This window comes from Beauveria bassiana, assembly GCF_000280675.1.
Source record: "Beauveria bassiana ARSEF 2860 unplaced genomic scaffold BBA_S00021, whole genome shotgun sequence".
NCBI lineage: Eukaryota > Fungi > Ascomycota > Sordariomycetes > Hypocreales > Cordycipitaceae > Beauveria > Beauveria bassiana.
The window spans coordinates 160,924-181,588 of NW_007930856.1; the positions used below are offsets into that span (position 1 = coordinate 160,924).

A 20,665-nucleotide genomic window follows, 5' to 3' on the forward strand; every position below is an offset into this window, starting at 1 on the left:
CGGGGAGGGCAGTTTCCGGGCAGAGAGGGTCAAAGGAAACGGGAATGGCTGCCGCGGCAAGTTCCAATAGGAAGTGCTCTAAGGGGGACCAAAGACAGTGCAGACGAATGCAATTTGACACTAATAAAAAAAAGTAAAGAAAAAAGGGAAGTTTAGGAGAAGCGGAGACTAATACGATTAAGGATAAGCGCCCAGAATTTGATTGATGGTGATGCGCAAAGTGGTGCAAAGTGGTGCAACCACCACAGATGAGACGGGTGGGCGCAGGGATCATCGACTGTTGTTGACAGGTGTTGATTTATTAACAGCGGCGTCTTATCAGCAGTGTTCCTTTAGCCACTGGAGGGGTATATGTCTGCAACAGTTCTGCAGTGCTGCAGCAGTGCAGCAGCATTACCGAACCATCCGTCGTTTGCTCTTTGCATCAGTCCGTGATTCTGAATCGCGGAATTTTAAATTTTTAGGTGGGAATCCGCTGTCGGCGAGGTACCTGTAGACGCACGAGCCAGCCGTAACTGCAGGTGAAATTGTTGGGCCTAGCGCAGATCTGGCTCGGCTGCTCAGGCACGCGCCGCTGAGCCTCTCTCGTCACGTTTGGCAGGGAAGACTGACTGATCATCAGTGATGGCCCTCGAATCGGTGTGACGGCTGAGGTATGCTGAGAAGCGGCAAGACAAAAACAAGTGAGCTGATTGGCCTTGTTTGTCATGATGGGAGGCCATGGGAGGCCATGGTCGGAGGGTGACACTTAAATGGTTTCGTAGCTTGTCCCAGGCCGAATACGCCGTATTCGTAGAAGTGGCCCCACAAGCTGATTATAAATTTACGAATCGACAGCTGAGAACTGGAGAAGTGAGGTGAGTAGGGAACTTTTGATAAATCGAAATACCAGGATAAGAATAATGAAAAAACGCCCGGATATTTACCTGTAGGGAAGCTGCATCAAAAAAGCCCCGAATAAGCTTCGTCACGTAGTTGACAGCTGTCTTTGCATCGCGATGTACCTTGTCAACCTTTCAAGCGCCAGCGGGCGAGACGCGCTCGGATAATGATAAGCTTCTGTCAACAGGCCGTTATATCTTTTTCGACCCTTGACATCTCTTTTTTTACCAGGATACGGGATGATTCTACAGCCTGTTGTTTGGGACCTCACGCGTGGTGCTGTCCAGATTCCATCTTGCTTGTTTGAAAACAGCTATGACGACATATGAGGATTAGGTGAAAGTTCAATAACTAGATACTGCAACCAGCTCACAAAGCCGCTACACTCCGACTAAAACACACTTTTTATTCCCGAGTATTATCGTGTGCAAGCCGCGCCGCGGCCGGGTCTTTCTGTCATGTGCACCAGGCATTGTCGCAAAACAACCATTGTTGCAGGGTAGTCTGCACCAAGTCGGTGCAGCATCATAGACAACAACCATACCCATTTCCACGTGATATTCGATGACGATAGCTCAGGGACCAAAGATGGCCCTAGCAAGGCGAGCTACGCTTATCAGACGCTACAACAAGGCAAGCATAGCTGCAGATGTAGCACACCAGTTCGCCAACACGGAAACAAAGTCATGGCCTGGAGGCCTAGGCTGAGACCCACGTCATACCCCTCCCCCGCCTTCATCATCGTCGCGCGACTCAGTGCATCCTCTCCTCGACATCAACTGCGCAAATCAACAAATAACACCGTTAAAATGCCTACTTATATTGTATGAAAATTCTACACACTGCCCACCAGGTTGTCTTCGCATTGAATCAATATTCGCTAATGTTCTCCCACTCAGGTTACCCTCAAAGACGACGCCAGCCCCGAGCAGGTCAAAGAGTAAGTAGCACGCCATCCTCCAGCTATGCTGCATTTTATTCCGTGAACGTTGCTGATATACTCTCTACAGGGCCAAGGACAAGTGCATCGAGCAGGGCGGCAAGATTATTCACGAGTACGACATTATCAGAGGCTTCTCGTACGTGCTCCTTCCAGCCATATACCAGTTCCCCTCACCTTGATGGGTGCCGGGAGACGTACCCTCGATGACACAATCCAAGCAGAATTGTTTCGCTAACCATGTCACTCTCTCCGCGCAGTGTCAGCTACCCCGAGGACGCCATAACGACCCTCGAGTCCAACCCCCACGTCAAGGCTGTCGAGCCCGACGGCGTCGCCACTATTCAGTAAAGCGAGTGACAACTACCATGCATGCGGTTCTTGTCGATGCACGATGAGCTAGTAGCGAGTTTCTATCTATATAGACTGATACAAATATAAATTCACTAGATTGTCATCTGATTATGCACCTCGCTGTATATGTCAAATGAAGTTGGCAATGGAGATGGCACCCTGGTGCTTGGCAGCGTAACTGCAGGCATTGTTTGGCGATCCTTGCTTGCAAGGTGCGGCTCTCGGCTTCTGGCGCTGAAGCACAACGATCAAAAAGAACAATGATAGAAGCTTCCGATCAAGCAGGTTGAAAAGAAAAAAAAAAGAATAAATGCTGAGGATGACGTAAAATGGACAAATGAATTGATATCGCACGACGAACCATATTCACTTGCATGGGTGCAGCGGCTGGCCGCGGCCCCGTCAGCCGTCACCGACCCAGTACCTCACCGAACACGGCATACCCTGGCAAACCCCAGACTTACCTTATGTCACGACTCATCCTCAACACCACCCACACATCTCGCAGACGCCCGCCTCCAGACGTCGCAGCCCTCCATTTCCGGCTCCGTACCACCCATATCGGCATCACATCCTTTTGATTGACCATTTCCAAATACCCTTTACGTCGTTCTCTACGACAGTCAGCTTATTCTCCTAGCTGCGCAATCGCGAACCCAGACGGGAACTACCACCCATCATTGGCTTCACAAAAACGCTTCCGCCACATTGCCAAACAATCAACGCCATGCTGCCATGGCAGCACGAATAAGCACATCCGCCGGGCTCATATGCCGTCGGACCGCCGCCACACACACCGCATCATGCCCTCGGCGGCCACGTCTCTTTTCCACCAGCCGGGGCCCGTCTGTCGATAAAGTAACCGACGCCGACATTGCCACGCTGGCCCGGCAGACGCAACATCCACTGAGTCTCGCCGATCTCGTCAAGTAAACAAGAAGAAACAAAAAAATCCTACCCTGCAAGTTTCCTTGCTGCTCTTGCCTTTACTCACCAGCTTTTGTGCTTTTCCAGACACGGCCGCCCACCGCTCTCGGAACGCTCCCTCCTGTCCTCGGCCAACTTCACTCTCTCGCTGCTCCCGATCCGCCTCGCGCACCGCATCCAGGCCCTGCGCAACCTGCCCTACATTGTCGTCTCCAACCCCAACGTCGCGCGCATCTACCGCAACTACCTGCACTCGCTGTCCATTCTACTTCCCTACCACCGCGCCGCCGTCGCCGCTGGCGGCGGCACCGGCACCGGCACCGGCCGCCGTGACGCCATCGTTACGCCCGAAGACGAGGTCCGCTTCACGCACGTCCTCGCCGAGCTCGTCGCCACCCACACCGACACCATCCCCGTCCTAGCCAAGGGATTTCTCGAGTGCCGCCGCTACATTGCGCCGGCCGACGTCACGCGCTTCCTCGACAGCCACCTGCGCGCGCGTATCGGCACGCGCCTCGTCGCCGAGCAGCACATTGCCTTGCACTTTAGCTCCCAGGAGCACTTTGACCCGGCCGCCAGCCCGACGCCCTGCCCGGACCACCCGTCCTACATTGGCGTCATTGACACGGCCCTGCGGCCCGCCTCCACCATTGAGTCCTGCGCCGGCTTCGTCGCCGACATTTGCGAGCTGCGCTACGGCGTCCGTCCGGAGCTCGTCATTGACGGCGAGCCCGACGCCACGCTCGCCTTTGTCCCCATGCACCTCGAGTACATTGTCACCGAGCTTCTCAAAAACGCCTTTCGCGCCACCGTCGAGAGCAAGACGCGCGAGCCCATTGTCGTCACCATTGCGCCCGAGCCCGCCTTTAAGCACCAGAGTCCCGGCGACAACAACGACAACAACGCCGCTGTCGCCCCCGGCATCCTACCCCTCGACGACGACAACACCCCCGGCGTCACCATCCGTATCCGCGATCGCGGCGGCGGCATCCCTACCGACGTCCTGCCCGACATCTGGTCCTACTCCTTCACCACCTTCTCCGACGACCAAGAGTACGCCAGCCCCTCGGGCGGCGACGGGCTCGCCGCCATTTCGTCCGCCAGCAGCGGCGGCAGCTCCATTGCCGGCCTCGGCTACGGCCTGCCGCTGAGTCGCGCCTACGCAGAGTACTTTGGCGGTGGCATCGCCCTACAGAGCCTCTACGGCTGGGGGACAGATGTCTACTTGCGCCTAAAGGGCGTGGGTAAGATTGACACATGAGTTTTGTGGAGGGGTCCAAAAAAAAAAAACAACAACTACTTGAAATCTTATACCAATTCTATATATATACATGGTCAAAACACGAACATGACGAGTATCACGTCACCCATCATCTTTGCTTCTGCTGTGATACATATCAATACCTAGCTAGGCTCGACATTGATGCATAAGCTCATCATAGTAAGGAACCGACGTGTCTCTTCAGACGTGGCTGCTTTCTGTATTTGTATACATATAAACTAGCTCATAGATAATGAGTCAAACATGTAGAAAACTGCGTAAATGATTGTCTTGACTTGCGTTGCAAGCTATGCTATATTCAGTTGTTTCCCAAAAACGTCCATGAAAAGAAAAATTGTCCAAAATACAAGTAATGAAAGAGCGTTTGAAAAGGAGAACACAGCTACTCCCCCCAAAGCATTATTAAGCAAAGATTATTATGCCAACGCGTGCCCAAAAAACAAAAAAACAAAACATCAAGAGGCCAAAACATGAGACTCATTGTACCCCTATTTTCAAAATTCGCTTCTATCGCAAGGATTCCCGTGCACCATTTTACATATTCTCCAGTTCACGATCAATCTGTCGGTCGAGGAATGTCCGACGCTCACCAACCAGCTCAGTTTGCAGACGCTGCTCCACGAGAGCGCGCACCTGCTTCTTAGTAATGGTGTCCAGGTCAACCTCGCGCAGGACGGCCTGAATCGACTCAATGATGGAACCGTCCGAGGTCGCGCCGCTGTTTTGCCTAAAGTCGATATTGGTGTTGGCCAGAGAGGCACTGCTGGCCATGGCAGGGTTATGGCCGCCTGCGAAGCCAATGGCAGACGACGCTCGGTTGCCGCCGTACGGAGATAGGTTGGACTGGCTGCGCGTGTTCATCATGCTAGGACGAGCTTGAGGAAAGTCTTGATAGGGTGATTGGCGATCCTGGAAATCTGCCATGGAGGATTGTCTCCCCGATTGCATCATCATGGGATCCTGCTGATGGAGCATAGTGGAGCTGCGGCCAAAGTGAGCAGGAGACTGTGGCGTCATGTAAGGGTTATTGCCGGGCATGCCAGAGAGAACGGTTCCTTGGGGAGCGGCAGAGTAGACAGATTTCATCTCGTCCATCTCATACTGGTCCATGTAGGGCGAGTCGTCCTTCTCCTGATAGCCGCCACGACGACCAGGTAGGTTGTTGGCATAGGCATAGTCATCCCATCGCTGCATGGTAATGGATCGCGGGTCAAAAACATCATCCTCCACAGCAATAACTTGCTTGTTACCCTTCTCACCAATGACAATGCGAGTATTACCCCAACTAAAGTTGTCCTGGTTCCAGAACGAGTAGATGGGGAGAATGAAGGAGTAAATGGGGAAGGCGATGATGTAAATAATCATCCATCCAATGTGCTGCCACTGACGCTTGAGAATAAAGACCAAAGCCTGGAGACCGTAGACGGCTGCCAACATAGCAATCGAAATGACAGGGAACGGGCCAGTCTTACTTGCCAGCAGGTAAATGAGATAACCCAGGTATACGCAGGTAGCTGGCAGAATGATGGTACTGAAGAGATCGATGAAGACAACAAAACGCATGGAGAAGCAGCAGAAGCCACACATGTCTCCAAGACGTAGAAGCTCGACCAAATTGTGAATGGTAGAGTTGATCCAGCGACGACGCTGAGAAATCAAGACACCAAAAGATTCTGGAGCCGCAGTCTTACATTGGGCATCCTGGACAAACTTGTAGTGCATTGATGGGAAGTGCTTCGTCATGAGAGTGGTCAGGAATCGATCTTCACCAAGAGACAGCAGGTTCTTCTGATGTAAGGTGTCGACATTGCAAATGCTATACTCTTTGATGACGGCATCCGAGATGATCAGAGGCTTGCCCTTGTCAACGGTTCTCAATCGGTACATGGAGAAACTGTATGTCGGTTAGCTTATTGAGTGTATGCAGAGAATAGTGGTGTACACATACCATCCGGGCAAACAGGTAACACTTCCAAAAAGCGACTCAAAGGCCTTGGCGAGGTGGTGGGAGATGAAATATTCGTAGACCTGAATCATGGTCCACCATGACTTTTCATCGTTTTGCAGGCTGGTTTCACCACAAATACCGGCAATCTTGGCATTATGCGCACATGCAGAGACTAAACGGTTGAGAGAGTCTTCTGCGACGGCCGTGTCGGCATCGACCATGAGGAGGTATTCATACAGCTCAGGGTCCACACCAATGATGTTGTTGATTTGGTGAAACATTTCCAGCTCGAGAGGATTCATAGGAGATCGATGATGGACGCGGTTGAGGAAGCTCATCAGCAGAATCTGTGAATCACGTTTACCACGGTTACCAGGCTTAGCGCCTGCTTGCTCGTTCTCCTTGCCAACCTTGACGACAACAATATAAGGAACAACATTGCCTTCGAACTCGTAAAGGCCAGAATAGACCTTGCCGTAGTTGAGCTGCTCACTGCCAGCACCGACAGATTTGAAGGGTAGAGCGGGGGGGTCGACCTTGGGATCAACACCGAGAATATCAAGAATAATCTTGGGCGTCGGGCGGTCGTTGCCCTGGCCAGTGAGGACACCATCGCAAACGACACAAATGAGCTTGCGCTTGTTGTCGTATTGCAGTGCAGTGAGCGAGTCAAGCGCCTTGCGCAGCGATTCTTCGCCTTCAGTGTAAGCGGGGACCTGACAAATGACGAACTTGTCCTGAGGGGATGGACGGCGTTTGGAGGAGAAGCGGATAGCAGCCACAAATTTGACGAGAATAATGGCACAGATGAGAATCGTGAAAGCCAACATGATCCAGTTGTTGGCTGTGCATCGGGCGCTTTCTCTAAAATCAGTCTTTCCCACATAGAAAGAGTTCTTGATACAATTCCACGAGTTGACCATGTTGTCGTAAGAGTCGGTATCGCCACTGGCCTTGGCGTCGGCGAGCGCCTTATCAAGGTCTTGCTTGACGTTCTGACCGGGATTGTTCTTCCAGAGATCCGAGATCTTCTTATTCATGAACTGGTATATATCATTGCCAGTGTTCAGATCAATGGTGTGAAAGTAGTCAGTGAGATCGTAGATTTCGTCTCCGTACGTGGCCCACATGTGCTGGTTATCCTTGCCGTCAGACTTGACAGTCTTTGCGCTCCAGACGAGGTCACCGTGATAGAAAGTGTCGATCTTTGGTTTAAACTTTCCATAGTACCATGTGTCGGTGTGCAGAACGCTGTTGGGGTATCGTGCATAGTAGCCAGAGGTGTGAACAGCAGTTTCGTACTCGACTGTGGTGTTGGGTGTGAGTCGGGTAGTGTCCTTAATTCCAAGTCCGCCACACGCAACGTTTAGAGGAGGAACGAAGTAGTTATCCATGATCAAGCCATTGAGTGGCGCCATGATATCAGTTGTCGTCTTGATGTTGGGTACATCACTGTGCTGCTGCTTCCACCAATCGGAGATGTCATAAACTCTTCCATGAATACCGACCCAAAAAGTATCACCGCCCTGGTGGCTTGCCACTTCACTCTGGTTCCAGGCTTTGTTAAAATTCGGGCATAGTAGTTTACCGAAGAAGATGATCCAAAATACGATGAAGGCATTCATGATGAAAATGATGAACACCAAAACGAGCTTCTCGCGCCAGGCCATGCGGACGTCGGGTCGCCGCATGCGGCCAATGTATCGGAGCAGGGGAGAAGGAATCCAAAATGTGAGAGCCCAGACGACGGCTACCCAAGCACGGCGACCCGCAGTCGTATGCTTTGTTTCCAGGTGCTTGTTCTTGGCGAGCTCAGGGTCGAGTTCGCCAGTGTAATCGCCACCATCAACGTAGTCGTCGGGCTTGTAGGTATCACCCTTATTTCCAAGTCCATAATCACCTTTGTTGACATTGCGCATGCCGGTCATGGAAGTAGGGGCGATGGATGGAGCAACAGTCATGGGCTGAGGGAAGCCTGCCTGACTGCCATTGGCCTGGCTGACATTGCGAGAGTGTCCTCCCATGAGGTCATCGCGGCTTGCACTGTATGCGTTATCCATGGGCTGGGGTGGGAAAAACCCGCTGCCGTTATTGGAGTAAGACGTGTCGAAACCGCTGCTGAAAGGATTGGTGTTCAAGCCTTGGACGCTGCCTCCTTGCTTCATGTCGAGCATGGTCTCTGCATCCCACCAGGCAGACTCACGGATCCAAACACGCTCCTTGCCGACAAAGATTTCGCCGTTACTCCAGCCGCGTTCCAGCATCCAGCTTTCGATGCCATCCCTGCCATCAGTGCAGCCGAGTGGGGCGTAGCGGGTAACGAACTCCTCGACATCAAAATCGGCAGTATAATCAAGGTGTCGGTTACGACGGTTTGCCCATTCAGGCAGACGCCATGAGCGCAGCTGTCGAGAAACGGTACCAGCAGACCAGGCCGATGTGATGGATGGTAGAGCAGCTAGGCTGGCGGGGCTATCATCTGTAGGGTGAAGGGACAGGTGGTACCAGGTGCGGCTAGAAGCAAGCATGTGAGGGAGGTCAAGCCGACCAGCACGGCCGAGGTTGATGCCCTCGCCTTGTACGGGAAATAGAAGCCTTTTGATAAAGCCACCATCTTCAGCGGCGTGTGCAACTCTTTCTAGAACAATCTCTCTCTGTTCTAGCTCACGTTGGCGCTCGCGGCCCTCCGGACCGGTCATGATCCCCAGATCCGGGGCGACATCAGCAACAGCCTGCTGCATCTCTCTCAAGACGGAGGAGCCAGCAGGGGAGGCTTCCACGCCGTCCTGGATCATCTCAGCGTTGATGCCGCAAGAGTCATCAAAGATGGAGCGCATGCAGACAGCTTTGCCAAGAGTTGGATCGGGAATTTCGATGACAGTAAGGCTGACTGTATCACCATTGTCCTCATCCGAGGTGGGCGTGCGTGCGCCACGGCCGTCTGCTGACTCGTCACCATCACGAATTCGGGTCATTTGCGCTGCAATGGCAGCGTTGGCCTTGGAAATGACCCAGTCAACGAGCGACTCGTAGAGGCCACTGACGAGGATGCGTCGGTCTTCGGTACTGCACTTGGTCGTAAGGACGGCGGGCTCGAGACCAAGCAGACCGCTAGCTTCTTCGCAGAGCTCCTCGAGGAAGTCGGATTCGAGCTCATAGTCGAGAGTGTTACCAAGCTTCAGAAGACCAGCTAGGGTAGAGATGAAATTTCGGTGAGCAGATCCCTTGATACCAATGTCCTTGAGGGCTTGGCGAAAGTCGTCGGCAGAGGCAGAATCGTCGGCAGTGGGCAAGTATGCCGGCGGGGTATAGGTTGACGAACGAGCAAGAAGGGCATAGGTTGAAGGAGCCCGGAGACCGAGAAATTCGCGCTCGGCGGGGGTAGACGCAGACGTGAGCAAGTAGTAGAAGACATCAAAGGCGCGGTATCCGGCGTCGGCAGGGATGCTGAAAAGACCATTTTCGGTATCAATTCCACCCTGCGAGAGGGCTAGGGTAGCAGCCGTGAGGTTTCCAGCAAGGTTCAGGGTGAAGGAGGTGCTCAGAGCAACATGGCGAGGAAACGATGGGTTGTACGGCGTGACACAGTGCAGGAATGGCTGAACAGAGTCGAGGGCTTTGAAGACGGAACTCGGAATCGTAAATGGCATCGAAGAAATGAATGGAACGAGGACAGACGGAGTAGAAGAGTGCAGAGATCTAATAGAAAATGTTAGAGACGTGGAAGGGCAGAACGGCAAAGATGGCAGCTGCGTCGACATACCCAAGCACGATCAAGGCATCCTCGGCACGGCGGCGAGCGTGCTCCCAGGCTCTGGTGGCGAGGGCAGCATCGACGGTAGGACCGCCTTGAGAAGCGGTAAGCCAAGTGTTAACTACGAGACTGGTACTCGAATCCAATTGGTGAGGTTGACTGGAGAGATAAATGTTGTGTATGGTATTGAGGAGGGTGGTGGTGGACACCTGAGCCGTCTGAGGACCGCGATTATTGCCATGGCCCTCAGAGGCGACCGAAAACATGGACATTCGGTTGGCCATGTTTGCGGCGGGTTCTAGAGATGAAGCTCCAAGAAGAGCTGAGGGGGGTCGAAGTCGAACCAGATGGAGAAAAACGTCGGCAACGGCTGTGGCTTTGTAAACTTGAGGCTGGAGCAACGGGCGAAACGCTATCTGTTTGTCAAGTTGTCATGAGACGCGTTCGAGAGATGCTGCAAAATGCTCAAAGGCAGCGTAAGGGATTATGCCAACGATGACAGCGCCCGTAAACGTGACAAGCCGGCCTTTGGAAAAGGAAGCGAGCGTAAACGTTGTAAATCAGGACCCTCCTCCAGCACGGACAGAAGACTGAGGCGCAAAGGGGGTGGGACGATGGGATAGCGACTGTACTGTGTGAAAAGAGAAGAATATAGCGGCCGCCAAAGCGAGTGAGGCAGTACTGGTTTGAAGCCAGAAGTAGCAGCGAGAGAGACTGCAAAACAGTGAAACAAGCAAAAAAAGACTGAGGAGGAAAGTTGGGCTTGGAATCACAGAGATGGAGGTGGTCTGGCACAACGCAGGGTTTGGCAGCGTGGCGCGGGCATGGGCGTAGGTAGGTAGGTAGCAAGAGTGGGTGCAGCTAAGGTACCGGCCAACTAACAGGCATGGAAGAGGGAATACGGGGACTGTAACATGCTAAATAAACAATGATAGGTACCTGTAAATACCTACTAGCACAGAGCAAGGCTATTGCCAAAATATTGGGTTAAATATTTACGGATTAAATTGCTAACTAGTCATTGATATTAATTTGGTAACTACGTACTAGATAGTCTGTTCGAGGGGCAGCAAAGAACAGGCTGCTCAAGAATAGTTCAGGGTCAGCACGATTCCCCAAACGCTCGCTCAAAGAACAATGATTACAGTGGACTGAGAGACAGCCTGACATGACAGAAGAGAGGTGAAAATAGAAAGCAAGAAAATATTATACGGCCGGCGGAACAGACCAGAAGCGCAGTCATCGCAGCAGGCTTCAGGGGGTGGCCGCTTGAGCATCCCGTCGCCATTTTTAGCAGGCGGCGGCCCACCCCAGTGCTTAGCTTCAGGGCCAGTGGGACTGACCAGTGACCAGTGACCAGCATATTGGGAGGTACCTGTCTCTACTTAGGTATCTAGGCCCGTAGGTCTGTAGCAACGCAGCAAACCAAAATATTTACATCATCTGTGAATGCATTTACATATGAGGATCTGAATGGGACTACTACCAGGTCAATCTGCATACTAAAAGGCACAATGTCTGATCTGTAGACACTCTTGCAGCTCTTTTGCCTATTTACATCTTCAGCTAAAATGGCGCCAAGCGAGATGAGCAGCTGAACGGGCTCCGTACCTAGTGGTGCCACGGGGACTGAAGGATACCTACCTTAGCCTGGATACCTAGGTACCAGGCCCTGTAGGTACGTACTTGGGGAAAAAGATACCTACTCGAATGGCTTATTTGATTCATGCATCGCCAAAGCACAAAACAGTAGATGGGGTCATGAACAGTATCAAATTTGGTGCGGAGCTGGGGACACAAAAAAAAAAGTGAAGAAAAAAAATACCATTTGTCAAGATGAAGAATGCGATGCATCTACGGATATAACGTTATTAATAAGCAGGCTCTGTATCCGTATTCCTTGTCGAAAAAACAGGGACAGCACAGAATACGAAGTGGCTGTCGTGTCGTGTGTGTCAAACTGCGTATTTATAAAAAAGGAATAAATACTGGCGGATGCCCCGGTGTCCGGGTTCTGGTGATCCCTTGGGGGAGTTTGGGAGTTCTTCTGGATCCCTTTGACCCGTTCGACCTCGAGAGCCACTCATTTATGGGCTGGTGCTTGGCGCATGGCGCATCATGCGTGGCGAAACGCAGCCTCTTTCTCGTATTGTGCCAATATGCCCAGGTGCCAGTCAACCCAGCACAAAAAAACTATCCCTACTGATACAATTGCTATGCCACGCCACATTTCCGTGCACACACCACCACTTGTCCACCATACGCTACATGTTTACTGCTAATCCGTCCAAGGCTGTGCACTGGTAGATCTCAAGACTCTATATCGGGATACGCACCCAATTTCTGGGTCTACCCGACCATTTGGCCCGCCAAAGGCTGCTGAGACTTGGGTTTCTAAACAAGTAGATTCTGAAGACTCGATCGATGGCAGCTCACTAAAAAACAATTACTTCGCTGGTGCGAGCTCCTACCGGTGTGAATGCAGCCTCCATCCCATGTTATGCGGAAGAATTATCATGCAGTCTGGTTGGGGCTCGGAATGCGTTCATCCCGCTGTTTCCACCCCGGGTTTGTCAAAGCATGTCGCACACCAACTACCAGTAAATACTTATCAAGACGTATAATTAGTAAACAACAATAACTCTGCCAAAGGGCCTTGTTCACCGCAAATGTCCGCACGATGTCGCGTCTTGCATTCTGCACTCTGTAGCGTTACATTGAATCTTGCCCGTAGCACGGCATGGGGTGAGCTGCTCGACTGAGCTGCCTGCTCCAGCAGTGGGAAGCCTGCGCACATCCAACAGTGTATTTACTGAGTACGGAAACTGTACTCATACGCATACCTGGAATCGAGCCCTGTCGGGCTGTCAAGATGCGCATCATACTTCGTACTCTGCACTCGATTGCCGGAATTGATCTACTTGGTAGGCGCATTCGCCCGTTCCCGAGGGGCTTTTGTTGACGACCCCATATTCAGGGTTGCCCGGCCGGAAATGGGAGCAGGCTGAAGTCCATGTCAGCCAGTCAACAGCAGCCTAAAAAACAAGGCTCTGCTTCCTGTGGTTGCTTTTGCTTGTGACCACTTGACGCGGGCTGGGAAGCTGGTTATTCAAGCCGTCCTGACCGTTCCTGTTGGACCGATGCCGTGAACACAAAACAAAGCAACTCAAAGATTCATGCTGGCGGCCAGGAACCGCTGCCGCGTAGCTGCGGCCCTCAATTTATCGCGCTAGCATCGTCACTTAAAATTGTGCTGTTGCCCCATGTGGTTAACGCCTGAGCTCGGCCTTTGCACAAAGACGAGATGATGCGCCTTGACGGTCAGGGGGCGGGACTATGCAAATTCGAACTTGACACTTGTCCGTCGGACATGCTTTGCTGCAAGACTTATTATGCTGGTACTCAGCAGAGTTTTCGCGTTGACAGTATTCAGATGGTTTGTCAAGGTCTCAAACTAATTACGAGTGTTGCGACACCCATCGACAGGTTGTCTTGGTCATGAGCATTAGCGGAAAATTAGACCCCCCACGCAAGAGTCATGACGAATCACGATGCAGTCAGTAGCAAAGGACAGGAGACTGGCCAGGTCAAAGCAAAGCAGCGATCATTTTGCTCTCCCTGTGCAACGGCGATGTAGTGGAATGCGGGCCACGCGGAGAATATGTAGGTTCATGATGATGTGTATAAATATAAACATCATAACGCCATAGATGGTGCAGAAGATGGAACTTGGATCGAGGCCAGAAGCCGATTGTTGATTGATTTCTGAAATGATGATGGCTATTTGCTCGGATTGTGACGTTGACGATGCCCATCTATGAGGCATCCATTTTGTTGTGACAGAATGGGCACGAAAAAGTCGCACCTGCAGTGGCCAATGTTAGTAGCCGTAGAGGGGATGACCGCTGATTTGCAGAGTCGTGGCCTCTGTTGAAGGCGATTTGCCATGGCGATTTTAGTAGCTACTAACAAATACAATGTAAACTGCGCTTTTGTCCTCCAAGGCCAGCCGTACTCGGGCAGAGCCGTGAATGCAAGGACACACCCCCCTCCCACCCCTCCCCAGCGCGTCCCCATTGGACTCCATTCATGACCCCCCAAAGGCCCCTAGCGCGAGCTAACACGAGCTTTGGTCTGTTTGGACGTCAAGCGTGCTTCTCCATGGCTGTTCCCCGTCCCCTGTCTTACTGCTTAATTTGGTACCTCGCTGTCAAACTGCTGTAGCGGTACGACGGTACCTTGGCTGTGCCCCGATTTCCACTCAACTGACAAACCACCACCGTCTCTGCCTCTTGCCAGTGCCACTACGGCTGCCAACTGGCAACCACTTGACTGGAATCAGTTGGCTGGCCCTCTGGTTTGAGCCTGGTAACCTTTCCTGTTAGCTGCGCCCCCCCGTCGACCTCTGGCCTGCCTAGTCTGCCCGACTGCACAAAACTTGGAATCTTTTTTTCCTTTTGCTTTGGCCATCACAACACCATCTTCTAGCTGCATTTTCCTGCCAGCGCTGCTTTATTCCCTTCCGCGGGGCAATTTTGCTTTCTCGACTCCCCTTTCTCCTGACCTTTCGTTTCCTCTCTGCCGGCTCCTGTCGCACCTCTCTCGCTCTGCTCACATCTTGGGCTTCCTCTCGCTCGTCCTCCTACACGCCCACCGACGTCTTGTTTCAGACACGGTCGTCGTACGCAACACGCCCCAGTACACGAAGCCGGCCGTGATCCGCATCTCTCCCTTTTCCCATTATATCGCATTCATCAGCCTGGACTTCAAGTTCTCGACAGCCTCGATTAGCTTCCCCGAGAGCCAATTCTTGGCTGCTCGCCCAACATGGCTTCCAATATGCTGAATCTCGGCGGAGGCGCCCACACCCAGGACTCGTTGCCCTCCTTGCCGACTCATCTTCAGTCCGATACACACATCACCGCTCATCTCGCCAGTCGTTTCCACGTTGCTCATCCCACAGCTCGACTATCCTCACACGGCCTCGTCTGTCTCAACACTTACACCTCCTCGTCCAAGGGTCCCGATGGCGGCAAAGAGGGAAGCGCCATGGCTGGCGCCGAGGACATGGCTGACCGTGCCTGGCTGAGACTTGGCCATCGCTCCGAGAACCAAGCCGTCGTATTCCTGTAAGAAGACACGCTCGACAACATTGCCCATCATATTTTATGCTCGAGCTAACGTACATGTCTACAGTGGTGAATCAGGCTCGGGCAAGTCTACGATCCGCTCACACCTCCTTACTGCCTTGCTCAACAAGTCGTCAACTCCTCTTTCCAGCAAGCTCTCTCTCGCCGCCTACGTCTTCGATACCCTCACGACGACAAAGACCGCCACTACCCCCACTGCTTCCAAGTCCGGTCTCTTTTACGAGCTGCAATACGACACTGCTTCCACTACCAACCCTATCCTCATTGGTGGTAAACTCCTCGACCACAGACTAGAAAGAAGCCGAATCACCGATGTTCCCACCGGTGAACGCAACTTCCACGCCCTTTACTATCTACTCGCCGGAACGAGCCCGGCCGAAAAGACCCATCTTGGTCTGGACGACTCCCCCGTTGTCGGCACCACACGTTGGAAGTATCTTGGTCACCCAACCCAGCTCAAGGTTGGTATCAATGATGCCGACGGCTTTCAGCTTTTCAAAAATGCCCTCAAGAAGCTTGAGTTCCCTCGTAACGATATTGCCGAGATCTGCCAAATACTCGCTGCCATTCTCCACATTGGTCAGCTTGAATTCGAAAACGCAAACGACACCAGCGCCACAGGCGGCGACAGCGGTGGCTTCTCCCACGAAGGTGCCAATTCCTTCACCGGAGTCAAGAACAAGGATGTCCTTGCTATTGTTGCCGCTTTTCTGGGTGTCAATTCCAATGATTTGCAAACCACTCTCGGCTACAAGACAAAAATGATTCAAAAGGAGCGAGTCACCGTCATGCTTGACCCAGTTGGCGCTCGCGCTCATGCGAATGAGCTCGCCAGAACCCTCTATGCTCTGCTTGTTGCCTGGATCATGGAATCGGCCAATCAGCGTCTGTGTGCTCCCGAGGAGTCCATCGCCAACACAATCTCCATTGTAGACTTCCCCGGTTTCGTCCAGCAGGGCTCCACCAGATCGGTTCTTGACCAGCTCCTCAACAACGCTGCCACTGAGGCTCTTTACAATGTCACACTTCACAACTTCTTTGACCGCAAGGCCGAGATGCTCGAGTCCGAGGAAGTCAGTGTTGCCCCTACATCCTACTTTGACAACTCCGATGCTGTCAAGGGTCTGCTCAAGCCTGGTAATGGCCTGCTCAGCATTCTCGATGACCAAACCCGTCGTAACCGCACCGACATGCAGCTTCTCGAGAGCTTCCGCAAGCGCTTCGAAGGCAAAAATTCTGCTATTGACATTGGCTCCGCCACTGCCAAGTTGCCTGGGAGCAACTTCATGACCGAGAATACAGCCGCTACCTTCACCGTCAAGCACTTTGCTGGTGAAGTTGACTACCCTGTCAAGGGCCTTATTGAAGAGAACGGCGAGCTCATTTCCGGTGATCTGCTCAACATGATCAACACAACCAAGAGCGAATTCGTTGCCCGCCTTTTCGGCCAGGACGCTCTCCAAACTGTCACTCATCCCAATGAGAGAACGACCGTTATGCAAGCCTCGGTCAGCTCCAAACCTACTCGTGCCCCCAGCGTCATGTCCCGGAAGGGTACCAGAGCTCGGCCACCAACGGCTGGCCGCCGTCAAGAGCAGCAGGACGCTCTTGATCGTCTCGAGCAGCTCGGCGAATCCCGCGAAAAAGATCAGCGTCGCGGCGCTACCACCACTGGGATTGAACAGGGTGCTTCCGGCCAATTCCTCTCATCTCTGGATAACGTCCAAAAAGCTGTCACCGACCCTGGTACCAACTGTTACTTTGTCTTTTGCTTGAAACCCAATGACCGTCGCATTGCCAACCAATTTGACAGCAAGTGTGTCAGGACTCAGGTTCAGACTTTTGGTATTGCCGAGATCAGCCAGCGCCTGCGCTCCGCCGATTTTAGTCTATTCGTGCCATTCGGCGAATTTCTTGGTCTTGTCGATTCAGAGACTATTCTCGTTGGTAGCGAGCGTGAGCGCGCTGAGATTGTCATTGAAGAAAGGCGCTGGCCGGGCAATGAAGTGCAGATTGGCTCCACCGGTGTCTTCCTCAGCGAGCGATGCTGGATGGAGATTGCTCATCTGACCGCCAGCGGCTCTGCTCGGCCGGGCATGGCCTCTGTTGATGGCGAAAGTTATGGTGTTCCCGAGCGCAATCCCTTTATTGCCTCCAAGGAGCAGCTCGTCTCTGGTGGCAACACTCCCCTCATGTATGCGGGCGAGAAGACCAAGAGCGGATACTTTGCCGCAGGTGATGATGCTCGCTCCGAGGCCGGTGTCTCTGCCATTGGTGGCGGTGACATGTTCAAAAACTTTGACACTCGCGAGCAGATGGCTGAACGAGGTAACGAAAAGGACCTAGTCGAAGTCGAAGAGTACAAGGACAGCCCGAGTCGCAAGCGATGGGTCTTCCTCGTCTACTTGTTGACTTGGTTCGTCCCTGATTTTCTCATTCGCTGGATCGGCCGTATGCCCCGTAAAGATGTACGTATGGCCTGGCGTGAGAAGCTTGCCATCAACTTTCTCATTTGGCTCCTCTGCCTGGTTGCCGCTTTTTTCATCGTCGTCTTTCCCCTTCTTATTTGCCCCAAACAACATGTGTACAGCCCATCAGAATTGTCTTCATACAATGGCAAGTCCGGAAGCAAGGGTGCCTTGGTCTCCATTCGCGGATACGTGTTCGATTTGTCTGCCTATGTTCCTCAACACTACCCGCCTTACCTCAACCCGAAGCTACTTACCAATTATGCTGGCTTAGACATCAGCTCTCTCTTCCCTATCCAAGTCAGCGCTCTCTGCCAGGGCAAAGACGGTGATGTTGATCCTCGAGTCACGCTCGACTACAAGAACAACAACTTTACTGGCATCTCCCCTGCCCTTATCAGCACCCAGGACCTCAACGCCAAATATCATGACTTTCGCTACTATACCAATGATACTCGTCCTGATTGGTATTTCGAACAAATGACCATGCTGCGTGCTCTTTTCAAGAAAGGCACTGTCGGTTACACGCCTCAATACGTGAAGAAGCTCAACGAGAAGCAACAAAGAATTGGTATCATAGACGGCCGCGTCTACGACCTCACCACCTACATGGCTGGCGGTCGTCGACTACTGGCCAAGGCTGGCGAGTCGCTTCCCGATGACGCAAGTCTCGCAAACTTCATGAGTGACGACGTCGTTCAAATGTTCCAGGTTCGTTCTGGCTCGGACATGACAAAATACTGGGACTCTTTGGCCATGGATGCCGCAATGCGCTCAAGAATGAAGACGTGTCTTGACAATCTCTTCTATGTCGGTGATGTCGATACCCGGAACTCAACCCGGTGCCAGCTGGCAACTTACTTGGTACTTGCCGTCACAATTTTGCTGGTTTCCGTCATCGCATTCAAGTTCATTGCTGCATTGCAGTTTGGAGGCAAGAGCATGCCTGAGAATCTTGACAAATTCGTCATCTGCCAGATCCCGGCCTACACCGAGGACGAAGACTCTCTTCGCCGTGCCATTGATTCGGCTGCTCGAATGAAGTATGATGATAAACGCAAACTCTTGGTTATTGTTTGTGACGGTATGATTATTGGCCAAGGAAACGATCGTCCCACGCCTCGCATCGTACTCGACATTCTCGGAGTTGCCGACACCGTTGATCCTGAGCCTCTAAGCTTCGAGTCTCTCGGTGAAGGTCTCAAGCAGCACAACATGGGCAAGGTTTATTCTGGTCTCTATGAAGTCCAAGGTCACATTGTTCCTTTCCTGGTGATTGTCAAGGTTGGTAAGCCTTCCGAGGTTGGCCGTCCCGGCAACCGTGGCAAGCGTGATTCCCAGATGATCGTCATGCGCTTCCTGAACCGTGTTCACTACAATCTTGCCATGAGTCCCATGGAACTTGAAATGTACCACCAAATTCGGAACATCATCGGTGTTAACCCCACCTTTTACGAATTTATGCTACAGATTGATGCCGATACTGTCGTCGCCCCGGACTCTGCCAGCCGCATGGTGTCTGCTTTCATTGATGACACGCGCTTGATTGCGGTTTGCGGTGAGACTGCCCTTACCAATTCCAAGTCTTCCTTCATCACTATGATCCAGGTTTACGAGTACTACATTTCGCACAACCTTTCCAAGGCATTCGAGTCGCTCTTTGGTTCCGTCACCTGTTTACCTGGCTGTTTCTCCATGTACCGAATTCGTGCCGCGGAGACTGGCAAGCCTTTGTTCGTCAGCCGCGAGATCGTGGAGGACTACTCCACCATTCGTGTTGACACTCTGCATATGAAGAACTTGTTGCACCTTGGTGAAGATCGTTACCTCACAACCTTGCTGCTCAAGTATCACAACAAGTATAAGACCAAGTATATCTTTACTGCTCACGCCTGGACTATCGCGCCTGATTCGTGGAAGGTCTTCCTTTCACAGCGTCGTCGTTGGATCAACTCTACTGTCCACAACCTCGTTGAGCTGATTCCCATGGCGCAGCTCTGCGGTTTCTGCTGTTTCAGTATGCGTTTTGTCGTTTTCATCGACCTGCTCAGCACCATCGTCCAACCCGTCACCCTCGCCTATATCGTCTACCTGATTGTACTCGTCATTGAAAACACCAGTGTCGTACCAGTGACGGCCTTTATTCTTCTTGGTGTCATTTATGGTCTCCAGGCCATCATTTTCATCTTGCGCCGCAAGTGGGAAATGGTTGGTTGGATGATTTTGTATATCCTTGCCATTCCTGTGTTCAGTTTTGGTCTTCCCCTGTACGCTTTCTGGAACATGGATGACTTTGCCTGGGGTAACACTCGTGTCGTGGCTGGTGAGAAGGGCAAGAAGGTCATCGTTTCTGACGAGGGCAAGTTTGACCCCAGCACGATTCCCCGCAAGAGGTGGGAGGACTACCAGGCCGAGCTCTGGGAGACTCAGACTTCTCGCGACGACACGCGCTCGGAAGTCTCGGGCTACAGCTATGCCACCAAGGCCCACCCTCACGTTTCCGAGTATGGCTTCCCTAGCCGCCCTGGTTCAACGACTGGTCTGGTACCGCAAATGCCACACATGTCCCATGACCCTCGCAGCATGTCTCGCATGTCGTTTGCTCACTCTGAGATGGGTGCCAACCGCATGAGCTCATACGGCGGCTCTCAATTCTTTTCTCCGGAAGACATGGTTGGCCTGCCTAGTGATGACGCGCTGTTGGCTGAGATTCGCGAGATTCTCAAGACGGCCGATCTGATGACCGTTACCAAGAAGGGCATCAAGCAGGAGCTCGAGCGACGTTTCGACGTACCTCTTGACGCCAAGAGACAATACATCAATAGCGCCACCGAAGCACTGCTCTCTGGTCAGCTGTAAAGGGCTGACGATGCGCTCTTTCATTTTGATGATGACAAAATATTTACTTGAAATACCCTCGTGTTATATACGTGCCGCATGTCGAAACACAGCAGAAGCGG

The 20,665-nt window shown here is 52.4% G+C and overlaps 4 protein-coding genes across 4 annotated transcripts; 3 read left to right on the top strand and 1 right to left on the bottom strand.

Moving 5' to 3' along the window:
* Positions 1–1,568: 1,568 nt before the first annotated feature.
* Positions 1,569–2,173, top strand: BBA_06856 (peptidase inhibitor I9; the record flags this gene model as incomplete). The annotated part of the gene is made up of 4 exons (XM_008601953.1): positions 1,569–1,706; positions 1,782–1,822; positions 1,893–1,961; positions 2,083–2,173. The coding sequence occupies 4 exons, from the start codon at positions 1,569–1,571 to the stop codon at positions 2,171–2,173; spliced, it is 339 nt and encodes a 112-aa protein (XP_008600175.1).
* Positions 2,174–2,911: 738 nt separating this feature from the next.
* BBA_06857 (Branched-chain alpha-ketoacid dehydrogenase kinase) lies at positions 2,912–4,364 on the top strand (the record flags this gene model as incomplete). Its single annotated transcript, XM_008601954.1, has 2 exons — positions 2,912–3,105; positions 3,191–4,364. 2 exons carry the CDS (start codon positions 2,912–2,914, stop codon positions 4,362–4,364), a joined length of 1,368 nt encoding a protein of 455 aa, XP_008600176.1.
* A 555-nt stretch (positions 4,365–4,919) lies between these two features.
* BBA_06858 (ChsVb-like protein) lies at positions 4,920–10,371 on the bottom strand (the record flags this gene model as incomplete). The annotated part of the gene is made up of 3 exons (XM_008601955.1): positions 4,920–6,279; positions 6,334–10,032; positions 10,097–10,371. The coding sequence occupies 3 exons, from the start codon at positions 10,369–10,371 to the stop codon at positions 4,920–4,922; spliced, it is 5,334 nt and encodes a 1,777-aa protein (XP_008600177.1).
* A 4,543-nt stretch (positions 10,372–14,914) lies between these two features.
* Positions 14,915–20,564, top strand: BBA_06859 (class V chitin synthase; the record flags this gene model as incomplete). The annotated part of the gene is made up of 2 exons (XM_008601956.1): positions 14,915–15,216; positions 15,284–20,564. The coding sequence occupies 2 exons, from the start codon at positions 14,915–14,917 to the stop codon at positions 20,562–20,564; spliced, it is 5,583 nt and encodes a 1,860-aa protein (XP_008600178.1).
* Between the last annotated feature and the right edge of the window lie 101 nt (positions 20,565–20,665).